We start from the raw sequence: 17981 nt of genomic DNA, 5'->3' as shown, positions 1-17981 counted from the left end.
GGAAAAATATTAGTAGTAAATGATGTGGACTAGATGTTTTTATTTTTTTTCAAAGATAAAATTTACTTCAAGAGAGAATGGTGTGGACCTTTACATTGAACTGTAATTACATAACAAAGGGAAGTTGTGTTCGACAGCATCCAAAGAGAAGAGGCTGAAAAATCTTCATGTATAAAATATGCATGATATTAATTATTGAAAACATGAGGTAGCGGTAAAGAATTCTCTAAAATAATTAGAAGCACTAAAGATGCTAAATGCTTAGGCATGATTTGTTTGTCAACCTGTACTGCTTGACTAGATGTGTCACTGAAATTAGCTATTACATTGCTCTAGCAAGTTGCTGTTGTAAGAGTATATATTGACTTCATATATGAGTATGTGACCCTTATAAAATGCAAATACTTGGACAATTCATACATTTATACATTTTACTTGCAAGGCTATATAACAACTTCAACTCAGTGAGAAGTCTGCGTCAACTCGAGACTTGATCTTAATCAAGTTTTTAATGCTTTCTTGACAGAAATTGAATAAATTAAAATAATAAGAGGATAGAGGATATATATATATATATATATATATATATATATATATATATATTATACTTACATATCTATTTGTGCATATAGAGATATAAACACACAAACACAGACACGCTAGGCACACATAGAGGGGAATTGTAGCCACTTTTGTACCCTGCAATTTCTCAGGGTGCTTGGTTATCATGTGCAAGTAGAGTATTGATCAGAGAAGCAGGATTCGTACCTGGAGTTGGGGATTCGCGAATCCCCGAATCAAGAATCCGAACCGTGATTCGATTCGAATCCCCAGAATCGGGGAATCACGAATCGATTTCATCGGAATCGCGAATCGTAATTTGGGAATCTCGCGATTCTGTTTCCACCGGAATCGCGATTCTTAAATTTGAGATACGCGTTTTATTATAATAAAATTCGCGATTTTATTAATTTGGATTCGGGGATCACAAAAATGAAAACCGCGATTCCCATCACTTAAAATCCGTTCTTTAAGTGATGGGATTCGCGAATCCCAACTTTTTGACATTAAAATACTGTTTTGACCATTTTTTTTAAAGAGGGGGGAATTTTAAGTGGGGGCTTTTTTGTAATTTTCATTTTTAACCTAAAAATCCTTATAAAACGAGGGTTTCGCTCAAACCCAAAAAAACTGAAAGTCTCCCTCTTTCTTTCCACCGCCCCTCTCAGTCCCCACCGTCGACCGTCTGCCGGAAAGGAGAAGAAGAAGAAGAAGAGAAGTGAAGAACTTTGCAGGTATTTTTTTTTTTTCATTTTTTTTGAAAAAACTAAAAAGGCTTTATCCCCCCGCCCCCTCACACGGTTTCTGTGGATGGTTTCTGATGGTTTCTCTCAGAAACCATCTCACACACCATTCTCTCACACAATTTCTGTGAAAATGAACTCCCCTTCCCTTAAACGATTTGTGTGGGGTTTGGAAGTGGCTTTTGGGTTTGGGTTGTGGGTTGTGTGGAAGGGTTGTGTGAAAGGGTTTGGCAGTGAAAGGGTTAGCACTCCATGTTTTAATTATTGCACATTTTTTCTCCATTTAAATTTTCTTTTGACTCTTTTCTAATGTCGTTAAAAGCCAAGATGAGTTAGTGCAATTATCAAAACATGTTAGCTCCAATCCAACATCAGTAGCTTTTGTTTTTTGGGAATTACTAATTTTTTGGAATTTAATCCAGCATTTTTCAAAAGTACAGTGGAGCCCCAATTGATAGGATGATCCAAACCATTCATTTGTCGGGCCATAATGTGTTGTACGGTTGTACCCCGATCTCTCGATAGGATGACCTATCCCTCTGATCTATAAACTTTTTTGAAAAACAAATGGTAGGATCATCCTATGAAACTGATTTGATCAATGGGTACACATTCAGTTGCCCAACAAATGGTTTGGAACTTTGGAATTTGGATCATCCTAAGAAGTTAGCCCCACTGTCCTTTTTGAAAAAAACTATACTTGACAGTTGTGACACACCACATGAGATGTAAATTTTGATTCCCAAAGTGTTTACTGATTCAAAATTGCATTTAGGCCCAATTAATTTTAGAATTTGAGAATTGAGTTTGAGACTTTGAGTTCATTGAATATTATTAGATTGAATGTGCTCATTGTTGTGCAAATATATTTTTATGAAATATTGTTTATGAATGTGCTGATTTTTTATCAAAAATAATATTTTTATGATTGTGATTGTGCAAATAAAGTATAAACAGTAATAATCTGGGAATGATAAGTATTTGTTTACTTTTTAGTATTTAATGGGCTGCGACTGAAAAGGTTCCAACTTCCAACAACCTCTCACAAGCCCATTATGAGAAGACAAGCTAGGAGAGCATCAGAGTACAAAGTACAAACTCAAATTGTCTCTGACTTAATGAGATAAAAAGGATTGCAGTGATAATATCATTTCCCTAGGGGAAATGATTTTAGCCCAGCCATATTTTGATATTCAATGCTATCCTAGCTTGTCTTTTGAGCTAATAAGATATTGTTTATCATTTGTCATTCGATAATAGTACGAGTAACGAGACTACATAGTACATACGAGCCTACGTGGGGCATTTATGAGTGATGGCGAGCGGAATTGCTGAAGTCTCCAACAATGGTTTACTGGCATGGATCAATGGGTTGCATCAAGTGGAAGGAGTTAATCTTGGCACGGTGGGCCTATGCAGCTTAAGCAATATTGCCACTGTCTGTGTTGATTGGGGTTTGATTCGTGCCGCAATCAGTTGTTGGAATCCAGATTTGCATGTGTTTAATTTTGGAATGCAAGAGCTTTGTCCGACTCATGAAGATATTTGCATGATGCTCCGCATTTCTCCTGATAGTCCCATGTTCAAGCCTTCCTTTAAGGAAGGCTATGATAAGTCATTGAGCAGTCTGATTGGCGTGCCACAGAAGTCCCTAGGTCACTACCGTCAGGCAAGTAGTATCTTCGTGCATAAGCTAGTACAAGTCTTTTCACCAAGTAGAGAACTGGATATGGAGTATCGTCGTTCCCGTGAAAATGCATTAGCATTATGTGCTTATCCAATGTTTCTCTTTCCGGGCCGATCAGAGTCATCAGACTTGATTCCATTATATTTTGTAGACTTGGTTGATTAAGTTCGCCAAGGTGCAAATCTAGCTCCTACTGTCTTAGCGGAACTTTTTGATAGCCTAGATAGTGCTCACCGATCTACTGGATCTGACTTCTCCGGAAGTTCCGTCATTCTTTATGTAAGTATTGGCTGGTTTATTAAAAATGCTTGAATGATGTACTTGGTTATGGATAATTATTATTTCTAACTTTTTTTTTATTTAGGTTTGGCTAGTGGAGAGATTACGAATTTTGGGTCCACCACCTTTGGTAAGACGAGCCTGGACGAGGAGTTTTAATACTCGGGAGGTGTTGGTTTCATTCGATGATCGCGACAGTTGGGCTATATGGCTTGAGGGTCGCGAAAGTAAGGACATTGAGTGGACTCTCCCAGGGGCTCCCATTTCCTCTGCAGTCCTCGAGACTTCTGGTCAGAAGTGCGTTCGGATAATGGGTTTCCAGAGCACTTCCTTTTACTTGCCTCTGCGGATCCTCCGACAGTACTTTGGAGCCCAACATCACATAGCGATGATGGATGTTTCAGTACCGGACTCCATTCGCCCTCAATCGTTGAAGATGAGGACGGTGAATGCGATTGATATAGACTGGAATAGGCGAACCATCGTTGTCGTTTAGAACAACCCCACCCCTGGAGAGGTGAACAACTATTTTTGGGAATGGTATGGGACTGGTGAGGCAAGTGCTGAGGCAAGTGCTACTTCTAGGAGCGGTGCAAGGGGGTGATTTATTTGTATTTTGATGATGTATTTTGCTGAACGGGTATAAGATCTATGTAATAGTTAATTAGTTGATTACTATTTTGTATTCTCAAATGGATTCGACACTGCGCCACGGGAAACCCAACCCTGACCTACCCCTGCAAAATAGTGAATACCCTCGGGAATTCCCATGTAAGACGGTCTATTGGATATAAATCCAATGGATTCGACACTGCGCCACGGGAAACCCAACCCTGACCCTACCCCTGCAAAATAGTGAATACCCTCGGGAATTCCCACGTAAGATGGTCTGTTGGATATAAATCCAATGGATTCGACACTGCGCCACGGGAAACCCAACCCTGACCTACCCCTGCAAAATAGTGAATACCCTCGGGAATTCCCACGTAAGACGGTCTGTTGGATATAAATCCAATGGATTCGACACCGTACCACGGGAAACCCAACTCTGACCCTACCCCTGCAAAATAGTGAATACCCTCAAGAATTCCCACAGAAACCCAACCCCTGCATACCCTTGCATCCATGCATGTAAGACACTCACAGTAGAAAATATCTATCATACTTATTCAAATATTTTACAATTTGATTTTGTCAGTGGCAATTGAGGAAAGATGGTGGACGAGACTGTCAACCAAGAATTTCAAGGCCAAGGTGTAGGTGATGATGACATAGTTTTTGAAGGGGACCTAGAATACAACTATGATGAAGAATATGTGGAAGAAGATTATGATGAGGACATAGTGTTGGGTCCGAACGTAAGGTTAGTGACAGTTTTATGGTCACACGTAGTCAAAGGAAAGAAAGCTGGCGAAGGACATGGGGGAACCAAAAAGTGGAAATGTAAGCACTGTAAGAAGGTTTACACTGGAACTTATACAAGGGTTCACGCACACCTTGTGAAAGCACCAAGAGGTCAAGATCAAGGAATATCATATTGCAGTTCAGTTGCAAAAGACAAACAATTACAAGAGCACATCAGAAGCCAAGTCCAAAGAGCAGAGAATTTACCTGGGAGACTGCCACTGAAGAAATCACGGTTAGACATGCTTGGCAAGTCTTCTAGCTCCGGTGTGACTTCTTCAAGCAAGGTTGGTGAATCACCAATTGGCAAGTCTTTTAGAGCAAAGGATAGAGACAATGTTGATCATAAAGTGCTGCGATTTTTTGCCGCCAATGGGATTCCCTTTAACGTCCTCCGATCTCCATATTTTCAAGAGATGATAACTGTCGCCAATTTTGTGCCTGGATACAAGTTGCCTTCTTATGAGAAAGCAAGAACAACTTTATTGGACCATGAGAAAGAGAATGTAACAAAAGATCTAGGTGTTGTGAGAGAAAACTGGCCTGAACATGGGCTTTCTATTGTCTCTGATGGATGGATAAACGTGAAGAACAAAGCCCTGATTAATGTACTGGCATTGAATATGTTCGGTTCAATGTTTCCTATGCGCACGACTTCTTTGCCGTGGAGAAATCAGGGAAAAACATTGCAAAGTTTTTGTTGGATGCCATTGAAGAAGTAGGGCCTTTTAATGTTGTGCAAGTGCTGACAGATAATGCAGCCAATTGCAAGCTTGCTGGGACAGAGGTTAATAAAGTTTATCCCCACATATTTTGGTCTCCTTGTGTGGTTCACACATTAAATCTAATATTCAAAGACTTGACCAAGCATAAACACCTAGGTTGGATTGGAGAGACTTACCGTTCCTGCAAGGATGTCGTCAAATATATTACCAATCATTCGCAGGCTCTTGCTATATTTAGAAGCAGTTCGAAGTTTGAGTTGCTGAAAGTTGCGAAGACTAGATTTGCAACTCATTATACTACACTTAAGAGACTTCTTGATGTAAGGGAGGCGTTGCAGATGACAGTATTAACAGATGCTTGGGAAGATTGGTTGAATGCTTGCACCGACAAAGTGATGATAGAGAGGGGCGAGATGACAACTACTTGTGTAGTCTCTGATAAATTTTGGACGAACATAAAATTGGCATTATTAATTACGAAGCCCGTCTATAAAATGATTAAGTTCACTGACCAGGAAGGCTGTCTGATATTAGAAGTGTACGAAGGCATGGTCAATATGTTAGGACAAATAAAAGATAACTTGAAAGATGTGCCTGACATGTACAATCATATTCATGGTATTGTGGTGGGACGATGGGGGAAGATGAATGATCAAATGCATGCCTTGGCTCATGTACTCACTCCAAAATATTATGACCCTGCATATCTCAATATTCCAGCACCAGGCGGTGGTAAACGAGTCACCCCAGGTATGTAATTGTTTCTCATACTGTGAATTTTCATAATGTAATTGTATTTATCTTCATTTATGTTATCAACTGATCGATTATTCAATTTTATTTTCAGATAAAGACCCTGAAATCATGGATGTTGTATATGAAGCCATTACGGATCTCTCCCCTGATGATGAGATGAGTGGTACGATTAGACGTCAGTTATATGATTTCATAGGAAGGGTTGGAAGGTTTTCCAGTAAATTTGCCAGGGAGGATGCGAAAGATCCCAATGTGTGTGTGACCAAATGGTGGAACTTTCATGGAAGTCATGTACCAGAGTTACAGTCAGTGGCCATCAAAATTCTCTCACAGCCTATCAGCACATCTTCTGCAGAGAGAGTATGGAGCATGTATAGCTTCATTCACAATGTAAAGCGTAATCGCTTAAATTCACATCGTGCTGATACCATTGTGTACATCCACTCAAATCTTCGACTCCTATCCAGGTTTAAGTTTGTTTCGTTTTTGCATGCAATAATTGTTTTTTATTATTTATGTCAGATTATTTATTTAATTTCGAATCTATTATTTAGATTTAATGCGGCTGCATACAAAGAATGACCAAATAGAAAATGGGACATCAACCCAGAGCTCCCACTTATGGATGACTCCTCTATCAGAATGAAGGATATGCGATGGCAGGATCTCGATGATGATTTCCTTAGACCTTCTACATTTCGTGCGTCATCTCAGTCATTACCTTCAAGTCCTTCACTCACTATTCGTGACTTAGATGACAATGACGAAGTTGCAGGATCTGGGACTCCAAGAGTGGTCACTAGCTCGGAACTTGAAATTGGACGACCATCCAACACTCAAGGTCATATTACTAGTTTCCTGGGGCGTGGAGAACGTACAAGGGGAGGTACAAAATCTTTAACACTTGCAATTTCCCAGTGAAGATATTAGTCTTATAAATATTAATTCATTTATTTAAACTTTTCCTTTACAGAAAATGTAGAAGGAAGAGGACGAGATGATCATGTTTATTCGAAGGAAAAGAGAAAAGCCTAACTTTATTTCTTTTTATTTGAAAATACTGGAGAAATTCTGTAATAATTTTGATATTTTGCTTTTTGGAAACTGAATTTTTTGTTTAATGGTGGAGTCCTGGGCCTCCTGGCTCCTGAATGAAAAACTGTTATAATTTCAGTATTTGGAGAATCATGTTTATGTTTAATGGTGTACAGTTGAATGCTTAGATTTTGATTTTCAGGTATTTTTCCATAAATTTTATCTTTTATTAATTTTTTATCGCTCTCCGACGACTCTCCGACGACTCCCCGACGAATCCCCGACGACTCTCCGGCGACTCCTTGGCGAAAAATCGAATCCCGCTCCCAACCATGCCCGGAACCTTCGAATCCTGCTTTCGATTCCCGAATCGAATCCCGATTTCGAATCCCGCCCTGGCAACCTTGGTATTGATGCAATGCAAAGTGGAAAACACAGCATTACATGTGTAAGAGAAGATGCATAACACAACTCGACCATTAAATAAGTCCTTTTTGAGAAGGGCGATGATTTTTTCGCCCCCCTATAGGTTAATGCGCCCCCCTTTTAACGTGATTTGACGTCAAAAAGCATTATAGTCTGCCCACAATTCACGTTAAAAGGGGGGCTCATTATCCTACTAGGGGGCGGAAAAATCATCTCCCTTTTGAGAATTGGCTTATTATGTAACTCTAATAAAGCATGCTAAAAGTCTGTGCTAGATTTTTTCTTCAAAATGATTATGGGATATTCATGTAAGCAGAGCTTCTAAACAAGCCCCTAACTTAGCAAAACAGTTTGGGAGAAGAATAAGGCTGATCAAGACCAAAGTAGAACTCAGGAGACCAAAACATCATGACATCAATGGTGGGGCTAATGGATACTACTTGTCTCGAAGATTTGCAGTCTGAGTCGTTATGTTTTGTGATGATTTTTAGTGAGTCATATTTAATTTTGGTTGAAATTGAAATTGGTCTTGTGAAAGGAAAACATGAATAATATGTTCAGTCCAGAATTGTTTTCAAAGCTAAGAAAGTGATACTTTTTGCCTGGGATTATTAACATATAATACGGGAATGAGTCAGTAATTGAATTTAGCTTGTAGGGACTTTACTTTTAGAATTTGGTTTGTAAGTTTTCTTGGATGGCAACATGTAAAATACTTTCAACTTTTATTGTTAGACTGCTCTAATAGAAATTAGGCTAATTTCTACTTGATGAAACTGATACTATACCAACTATTTAGATTAAATGAGGGGTTTAAGCTATGAGCCTAGATACTTGTGGAAGCCCAACTTATCATGTTTGACACAATATGACACCGATAGTCATACTTGATATTTTATGCATACTTATGTTGATCAATATAGCTATCATGTTTCAAACATATGTCACTCTTTTCATATTAGCAATCATGTTTTTGGCTTTTCTTGAGTGGCATATTTGCAGTTATAATATTTAATATGTGAGATTTTAATACAATTTTATTGTTAGTTCTATCATCAAATTTAAACGTAGTTATGTTTTTATGGTATTCATATCCATGTCCTACTTATTAGGAAATGTCGAGTTGTATCTCAATTTCCGTGTCTATGTTGATATCTATATGACTATATCCATATCAAATTTGTTTTTGTTTTATCTCTAGAATTCCATCTATTTGTTTGTGTGATTGTTACATTCTCTTGCAAGTTTTCTACTTTTGGTCTAGTACTTTACTTGCATAAAGTTGTACTAGGAACTATTGAGAAAATCACCCGGGCAAATCCGATCTGATCGTGCACAAATTAACGGAAAAGTAAAAGTAAACGCAAGCCACAAGATGAACACCAAGACTTTACGCGGTTCGACACAAAGACCTACATCCATGGGCGAGAAGACGATCTTTCACTATGAGAAAACAATATCCAAGGATTACAATGGATTAAACCCAAAAACCACGAACCCGTGACCCTTTCATTGCTTCTCTCATACAAGATTGTACACCGAGAGTAACTTGAGAGAAAACCCAAGAGAACAACCCGATAGAAAATCCCTCTTCTCTCTCCTCTCTCTCTCTCTCCCCTTGAAGTAGCTGACACACCCCAAGCCTCTTGTCGCACTCATCTTTCACGTTGATAAGCCCTTGATATATAGGTTTTAGAAACAAGCTAAAGCATCTCTTTCTAATTTAGCTTCCAAACATAATTGGTTTTCTTGGGAACAAGACAACTGTCCCAACAATCTCCACCTCGGCTTGTTTCCCAGCCACCTGAAGATTTTTCGTTGATGTCGTCAGCCCGTTGTCGCCGCAAAGGCGCAAACCACCATTGGCCTTCCGACCCAGCTACACACTATCAAATAATCCTGCTTCTGACTCCTGATTTGATCAACACGGCCAATGCACATGGAGAGGGGTCTCGATCCGTCCTCCCATCACAGGTACCATCACTTTCTCATCGTTGTTTGCGTTCTAGAAACATTTCTATTCACCAACTGCGAAAGAGACCGTACGTGTGCGCACGTTATTACTATGTTTCCAACTAGCCGTCAAGATCTTAGGAACACTAGTCACCGTGCTCCCAACCATATAATAATTCACCACTTCTCTCCTTTCATTAGAACCATATACCCGCTTGTGATTTTCATGACTCCACATGCCACTGAAATCCTGCAACCCCCTAATTCCAACTGGCCAAGTGACATTAGATTCTTTTGCATTTGGGACATACGCCACACCACCCAAAGTATGAACCACTCCATCAATCATCTTGATCTTCACTATCCCAATTCTCGTGATGTCACAAGTAGACCAGTCACCCAAAGACACTACACCCTCCCTTGTCTCCGAGAACGTCTCTTAGTACATACATGAATAGAGCACCTTGCATCTAGAATCCATTCATCATGAGGAGAAGTGTGATTAGCCGTGGAAACTGTGAGCTTGTCCAACCGTTTCGCTCCACTCATCCGTTATGGCCACCACCGTATTCATAGTACCAATGTCCGACTGGTCAGCTCGCTTCGGACAATCCTGCTTGATGTGGTCGTATTCCTTACAACGATAACATTCCACACCCATTCCGTCGACCCAGTATCTTGACATGCTTTTTCCTGATCCCCTGTCAAACACCTTCCTCTTTGATTCTCCTCATGAACAACCAACCCATGCTCTTGACTCCCATAAAAAATATGTTTCTTACGCATGTCATTCGATAAGAGTGACGGCGTGACTTCTTCTAACTTTACTGTATCCTTACCATACAATAAAGTCGTCATCGGGTTGTCATATGAATCAGGAGGCGAAGTAAAAAGCGAGAGGGCCTTGTTTTATTTATTCAACTTTTCATCAAACTTGTGGAGTTGATCTACAAGCCCGTTGAACACCGTAATGTGTTCGAGAAGATTCCCGCCTTTATGCACCTTTAGCCCGCACAACTGCCGCTTCAGATACAATCGATTGGCCGAGTTTTTTGACGTGTAAAGATTTTCCAACTTCTCCTACAATTTAGGCTCTTATTCTTCCATAATGTTAAACAAAACGTTATCTGCCAGACATAATCGAATTTTGCTGACCGCCTTCGACTCCATGTCTTCCCACTCAACATCTGTCATCTTCTATAGCTTCTCTTCATTTCCCTCTTACGCCTTAGACATGCCTTTTTGAACTAAGATCTCCTTCATCCTCATTTGCCATAGGGTGAAACTGCCCTTTCCGTCGAACCTGTAAATGTTGAACTGGGTAGAACTCGATTTCACTGCCATCTCAGATTACTCCGTACTTCTTGGTGTAGCACTCCACCTCGAACGAGAATCTTTCTTGGACAATCTTTCTACCCTTCGACGATCACTGGAACCGCGATCCAAACACAACACCCATGATCACTCCACAAGGCCTCGACGATCACTCCAACTTGAGCTTTGATACCACTTGTTGAGAAAATTCGCTGGGCAAATCTGATCCAATCGTGCACAAATTGACGGAAAAGTAAAAGTAAACGCAAGCCACAAGATGGACACTGAGATTTTACGTGGTTTAGCACAAAGACATGCATCCACGCGCGAGAACACGATCTTCCACTATGTGAAAAACAATATACAAGGATTACAATGGATTAGACCCAAAACCCAAAAACCTGCGACCCTTTACTTGTTTCTCTCATCCAAGACCGTAAACCGAAAGTAACCCGAGAGAACACCCCTGTAGAAAATCCCTTTCCCCTCTCTCGCCTCCCCTCTCTCTTTCCTTCTCTCTCTCTCTCACTCTCCCCTTAAGGTAGCCGACACACACCAAGCCTCTTACCGCACTAACCTGATGCAGATAATAGGCCAAATAAGAGGCATATTTGCCCATTAGGATTTATTTCCATGTTATTTAGTTTCTAGGATTTATATTTCCATGTTTTAGTTTTAGGATTTTATTTTCCATTGAATTTTATTTCCATCCCATTGCCTATATATAGGCCTCTTGTATTAGGGATTTTTAAGTTGGATGATTATTGAATTGAATTGAATTGATATTTCTCTCCTCTACAGATTTCTTCTTCTCCTCTCTTCCCCAGTTCTCTCTTCCCTAAATTCCTCTATTCTTTTCTTTTCCTCTCCTATTCTTCTCTTCTATTCTTCTATTCTCTTATCCTATTCTTCTTCTATTCTTCTATTCTTTCCCTCTTCTTCTACTTCTTCTTCTCTTCTCCCCTAATTTCTTCTTCTTCTTCCCCTATTCTTCTTCTAGTCTTCTCTTTCTATTCTATTCTTCTTCTCTTTTCCCCCCTTTCTTCTATTTCTCTTCCCGATCCTACATCATAACCTTTCACGATGATGAGCGCTTTATATCTAGGTTATGTGAAACAGCCAGTTACTCCAATAGCTTAAGCTGTAGGAGACAGCGTTATTTAATCTTTTATACTTTAATAGCTTGAAGTATGTGTCCTGAGAGAGCCTCGATGTGCAAGACACCACGGGTCGGCTAGTGGTATTGATCGTCATGGAAATTGGAAGGACTCTCTCAGGCACATACTTCAAGGTTCCGAGACATGTACCTCAATGGACTGAAACACCTCGTAGAGTGACTATTTCTATTGCAGGCACGCACCTCAACTGTGATACCTGAACTGAAATAATTAAATGAAAGAAACGAAAAACTGAGGAAAAGTAGGTGGGAGAGCGATAACAAGTGGCTAAATAAGGACTAGAATTATTAGCAAACATCAAAGATCACACGTAACTTTATTAAAAGGAATTGGATATTGTGTAAAAAGGAGTGCAAATGTCAAATATGGGATATCCATATTAACATTGGGGAAAAGAGAGGGGATGCAAGGTAACTATTATGATAAAGACAAAAAATAGAAGGATGCCAAGGTCAAGAGGGATGCATTGTGTGACTGTGCGGCTAGCTATCATTGGTAACCATGCGAGAAAAGCAACAAAGACTAAGAATAAAAAAAATGTGATCTGATAGAAGTCTTTTTTTTTTTAGGTGATGAGAGGATGCGTACGGAGTAAAAGAAGAGTATTAATTTCAGCCCTCTACTTCTATTTAAACTGCCACGTGCAATCTTAGCCTTCTTAGCCTTCTTGCCTCACCATAGCTTCATAGCCTCTTGACTCTGATTGACATGCCTTGTGAAGATGGTCAAGCAGATTTAACATCTATAAACAAAAAAAGAAAAGAGTGTAAACTGTAAAGAAAAGAGTGTCTCCATCGTTCTCCTTGATGAGGAGTTAACATGACGATCCACTAGGCCTCAGATTTGAAGACCTCTTCTCCCTCTTGATGCAATCCACCCATCTCCGATCTGAAATGCAAGACGCCGATCTGGTGAAACCCGGCTTCATGGTACGAAGACCTTCAACAAAACCCCAAAGGAAAGAAGGAGCGCAATGTGCTCGGGCAAACTCAAGGTTGGGTGACGCAGGCAACAGCAGGGCGTCTAACAGGTAAAGAAGATTGGAAATAAAATGTTTAGAAGAGAAGATTAGGGTTTGCGGTGAGCGGAGGTTGGTAATTGGAGGCTGGGTGGACGGCTAGATCGGTCGTCCGCCGGAGAACAATGCTCCCTGGATTCCGATCAGTAGTAGGCCCAATCGTTTTGCTCTGATACCATGTTAAATTATGAGATTATCTATTAATATCGGATGTATTTTCATTAACAGTAAAGGCTGCTTAAATAAGCAATTACAGATAAACACAAGGAGACTAACATAAACAAGATAAAGATAAGATTAGGAAAAGATAAATCTAGGGCGATGATAAATTCGCACCTCCTTTAGGATAATTCACACCCATTTAACATTAAACTTTGTGGCAGACTTTAACGCTTTTTAACGTTAGAGGGGTGCGAATTTATCTTCTCCTTAAATCTAATCTAAACTAATTCCCTAATCTAACCAAACTACCAATCATCTAATCCTAGATGATCCAACGATCAAACTTTGCCGTATCTGATCCCACAAATCTTAACAAGGTTTTAGAAACAACCTAAAGCATCTCTTTCTAATTTAGCTTCCCAACGTAATTGGGTTTCTTGGGAAACAAGGCAACTTTCCCAACAGGAACGTTTTAAGATTTGAGATGGCATACAAGAAGGCTTTTGTTGATCCACCTAAAATGATTGACTGGTTGGAGAAAATTCTCAAAGCAATATTGGAAAGGTTAGATCAAATCATGTCAGTTTTGGATTGACTGTGGATATAACTTGAAAACAGTAATGATGTTGACGGGGAGTTGAGTGACGGTGGATTGCAATTATTATGATTTAAGATAGTTGTGTGATGGGATTCAGTTTTTTTATTGCAAGAACAGGATCAAGACTTAGGAATTAAGTCATGAATGCCAGAATTCCGTCGTAAATGCATGTAGATTTTCTGTATGAAAATATCTTGGATGTATCAAGGTATCGAAATTAATTTATCAATTTTGTTTTGGGATAGGCTACAATGTATACCCAATAGATGAAACCGGTTATAGGGTTTTTGTTGAGTTCAATTGTGCAAGATGCAATTGGCTGGAAGAGAGGTACTTGTTATTGCTTGGTACTTAGTTTAGGCTCTGTTTGTTTTGGATTTTGAGAATTGATTTTGAATACTAAGCAGGCTATTGGACGCAAAATTGCATTTAATTATGAATCCAATAATCTGTTTGGACTCAAAATCAATTCTCAAAATCCTAGACATCCAAGGTCTTAGTTTTCATTTGGACCGAAATACAAAGAAGTGTGATCTTAATTCTTAATGATTGAACACCCCCAATCATGCCCCTCATGGAAATTCATGCAGTATGATGCATGCATGTGTTTTGAAGCTGGATGGAGGAATATAATTTTTGAAAACTGGTTGATCAATCGTTGCAAATTTTTTATCTCATTTATTTTCCTTCAAGTACTCGAGACAAACTTTTCAAAAAAATGGTTATAGGGGTTATGTGCGGCTTACCTCTGTCAGTAACCCACTTGTACCTTATCATCAAAGGGGGCGGATGGGAAAATTTTGAGGGTGAATTTATTAGCAACCAAAATTTATTCTTCTTTAATCATTCTCCAGCATTGTTTGTGAAGATCAATTGGATTGATGGCTTGAATTTTCAGTTCTCTAATTTTAGTGGATTGTTTGTTGATTTTTCAATCTCTATGTTTAGTATTTGTCTATAAATGATGCCTAAGTTTTGTTCCATGCACATTTTTTATACCATTTTGATGCATTCCATTTATTAGTAAATTATTTGTGTGTGTTATCAATGGGATTTCCTGAGTCTTTTCAAACGTAGCTTAAAACATTGGCTCTTAATGATGCAGTACAAAAATGTGAGACCAGACTACTTGAAGAACATTTGGAAGGTTATTAACTGGAAATATGCCAGTGAAGTGTTTGAGAAAGAGTCCTCTTGAGGTAAACCTTCACTGATCTTTACAGCGTCCGGTTACTAAGGGAATAAGTGTCCAACATCGATGCCATTTGTGATGTTACTTGCTTGATACGCGTGTAAGTTTGGATGTTATCTGCTCCTTAAAATCATTTTATAACTGTTGAATTTTTGAACTGTTTTGCATCTCTGAATATCTCCCTTTGTCTCTGATTTAAAGATTGAACGAAATTACAGTAGGCCAGATTCATAGAGACATGGGAACTAATGTAGAGAAATTAAGACTTAACAATCTCTGTCTTGCTTCTCAAACACACACACAGACATACACAATCTGTCTTTCAGCCATTCAAAAAAAAAAAAAAAAAACAATCTGAGTCTTGTGGTTGTGGGGCAAATCCGTTTTAGGCTCTTACCCTTAGGTGGAGAAGCCTACAAGGCCTTCTTACAAAGGTTCGTTGAAACTTAAAAAAGACGGTCAGGGCTTGTTTGGGAACCACGAAAAAATATTCCATGGAATATTAGTGTGGCCAGTTGAGAGAGTGGGGTCTGGGAAGCAAGAAAAAGACTGAAAATAACTGGAAAATGCCTCATTTGAAATAGTGTATTTTTTTTTTTTTTTACGTTTTTTTTTTTTTGGAAATGATAAATGCGCCCCTTTTCATCACATGGGACACCCAACTGCAGTGTACGTGGCAATCAAATCCCTTGATTCCTTCTGACGTGAAGTACATCAGTCCCTCTGCAGTCATTGATACACTTGCTGGGTGTCCCAAGTGATGAAAAGGGGCGCATTTATCGTTTCCTTTTTTCTTTTCTTTTTTGGGATTTGCCATGCTCTCTCCTTGGGCACATTTGGCGACCAAGATTTTTTTTTTCCATGTTAAAACTGGTGTCTCCAAGTGGTGCGAGAGGGGTTGTGCGGGTGAAGTTGCTAAAAATCAAGGAACTAGCGTCTCCGAGTGGTAGAATTGGCTAAAAATTAGGAAACATCACCCTCAACTCCACTCGGACACCGATTTATCATGAAAAAAAATGGGAAATGATAAATGCGCCACTTTTCATCCCTTGGGAGTTGGGACACCCAGCAGTAGTGTATCAAAGACTGCAAATGGGCTGATGTACTTCACGTAAGAAGGATTCAACGGATTTGATTGCCACGTGCACTGCAGTTGGGTGTTCCATGTGATGAAAAGGGGCGCATTTATCATTTCCTGAAAAAATTCGTGTGCCCTTTTATGTCTCCCCTCGCTCTTTGTTAGCTTTTCTTTCACAATTGGGCCCATGAACATTACATGGAATAATTTTTCACGGCTGCAAAGCATGACATTACGCTACTAAATGCACCTGGCCAGACTAGTTATGTCCCTAATCTATCATGGATTGGAAATCACAATCAAGGACTCCAAATCTCTTACAATACTCGGACAAAAGGTAAATACAGCCTAGGAATGACAACAAAGCAATGCAATTTAGATTTTTGAAGTTAAGTCATGTATGCATCATATTATAGTTAAAAGATTCGAAAATTTGAAAACTTTACACGACTCGAATTATGCCAAGTAGAACTCAAATTCAATTTTCCAAGGCTCCGCTTCTTAGTTTCTTTCATGTAAAATGGGCATGAAACAAAATTTATGCCCATCTCCACTTAAAAACTGGGTAAATTTTGTGTTAGGACATGAACCATATTGATGCCACCATATAGTTCCTCTTGTTTTATATTAGACACTGTTTCCTTATTTTAAACTCTGACGCATAATAAAGCAAACACATCATCTTGATATAAAGGGAATTGTTAGGTCCATCGCAAAAGGCATTTTGCGACTGGTCTGTCACACGTTAGACCAGCCACCTCGTAAATGGAGATAAAAAAGGTGTTGTCTTCATTCAGGAGGTGGCTGGTCTGACATGCGACGCGAAATGCCTTTTGCAATGGACCCTAGCAAATCCCTAATATAAATTTAGGGAAATGATAAATGCGCCCCTTTCCATTGCTTCAGAGATAGTTAGCACAGCTCCGTTTTAAATGGCGTTTGTTTTTTTTTTCAAAAAACACGCCATTTAAAACTTTTACAACGAATAAAACTCTGTTTTTTAGGATTAGTTTTAAACGTTTTAAACATGTTTTTTTTTTTTTTGCCAAATTTTCAATTTTACCATTTTGTAAATGACAAATTTCTAAACTCATTGTCTTGTGTTTCTGTTTTTTAACTAAGTTTTTTTGAACCAATGGCGTATTAAACTCGAATTTTTCCCTTCCCGTTTTTTTTTTTTTTTGCCAAATCATGTTTTACTAACTATGCTTCGGACCTATCTACACTGTATCTATGACTGCAAAGTCGCTGATGTACATCACGTGGGAAGGAATCAAGGGACCTGGCATCGTACACTGCAGTTGGGTGTCCTAAGTTATGAAAAGGGGTTCATTTATCATTTCCCTAAATTTATTTATCAACTAAGGTTGTGTGAAGGCAACTCTGGAGATAATGACTTCAGCCTCTTTTTTAGGTGAGGTGAATAAAAATAGAATCCCTAAATCTTGTTCGGCTTTCCCAACCCACCCAGGTCCGTTTCCAAGGGCACGTTTGGCTGCCAAGAATTTGTTTTCATGACAAATCGGGCATCTTCAAGTGTGAAGACCCTGAAAATAAGGAAACTAAGGTCCCGGAAACGATGAGAAGCATTGCTGAAATCACCCTAAATATCAATAAGAAAACTGCTAAAAAGATGAGCTTATACTCTGCTGAGGGGCGTCTTCTCCCTCTTGTTTGAATAGGCTTCGTGTCAACGCAGCAGACACTATCTCCATGAAAAGGAGTCTATTGAGCACGTCGCTCTGGAATTTTAGGGGCGAACTTCCACTCTTTGCCGAGTGTGCAAAATGACCTTGTGAGGAGTTGGCTGCAATGAGTGGGGTCAATGGGAGGAGTCATTGCTCTAGAATGCTTATGAGGCCGAGGCCACAA

General features: G+C 39.3%; 2 protein-coding genes across 2 annotated transcripts in view; both read left to right on the top strand.

Annotated features, from left to right (window-relative positions):
- LOC143856181 (superoxide dismutase [Mn], mitochondrial-like) overlaps positions 1 to 15188 on the top strand; it is a 73794-nt gene extending 58606 nt beyond the window's left edge. The window contains exon 6 of the mRNA XM_077366295.1: positions 14945 to 15188. Coding sequence (XP_077222410.1) covers positions 14945 to 15037 — 93 coding nt within the window. The 3' untranslated portion in view covers positions 15038 to 15188. The remainder of the gene's footprint in view (positions 1 to 14944) is intronic.
- On the top strand, positions 5294 to 7365 carry LOC143856807 (uncharacterized). Its single transcript, XM_077367090.1, has 4 exons — positions 5294 to 6149; positions 6247 to 6622; positions 6710 to 7041; positions 7129 to 7365. Exons 1-3 carry the CDS (start codon positions 5738 to 5740, stop codon positions 6735 to 6737), a joined length of 816 nt encoding a protein of 271 aa, XP_077223205.1. The 5' UTR covers positions 5294 to 5737; the 3' UTR covers positions 6738 to 7041; positions 7129 to 7365.
- Positions 15189 to 17981: the final 2793 nt, after the last annotated feature.

Source organism: Tasmannia lanceolata, unplaced genomic scaffold, assembly GCF_043159265.1.
Source record: "Tasmannia lanceolata isolate RefF3 unplaced genomic scaffold, GAP_Taslan_0.1 ptg000023l, whole genome shotgun sequence".
Classification (NCBI taxonomy): domain Eukaryota; kingdom Viridiplantae; phylum Streptophyta; class Magnoliopsida; order Canellales; family Winteraceae; genus Tasmannia; species Tasmannia lanceolata.
This window is presented reverse-complemented; position numbering and strand designations above follow the sequence as displayed.

What these genes read in the sequence shown, in the direction of transcription:
- LOC143856807 (XM_077367090.1), top strand. Translation starts at nt 5,738, where the DNA reads ATGACAGTATTAACAGATGCTTGGGAAGATTGGTTGAATGCTTGCACC. An exon ending in TGGTAAACGAGTCACCCCAG is followed by an intron (nt 6,150 to 6,246) that starts GTATGTAATTGT and finishes TTTTATTTTCAG; the next exon opens with ATAAAGACCCTGAAATCATG. An exon ending in AATCTTCGACTCCTATCCAG is followed by an intron (nt 6,623 to 6,709) that starts GTTTAAGTTTGT and finishes TCTATTATTTAG; the next exon opens with ATTTAATGCGGCTGCATACA.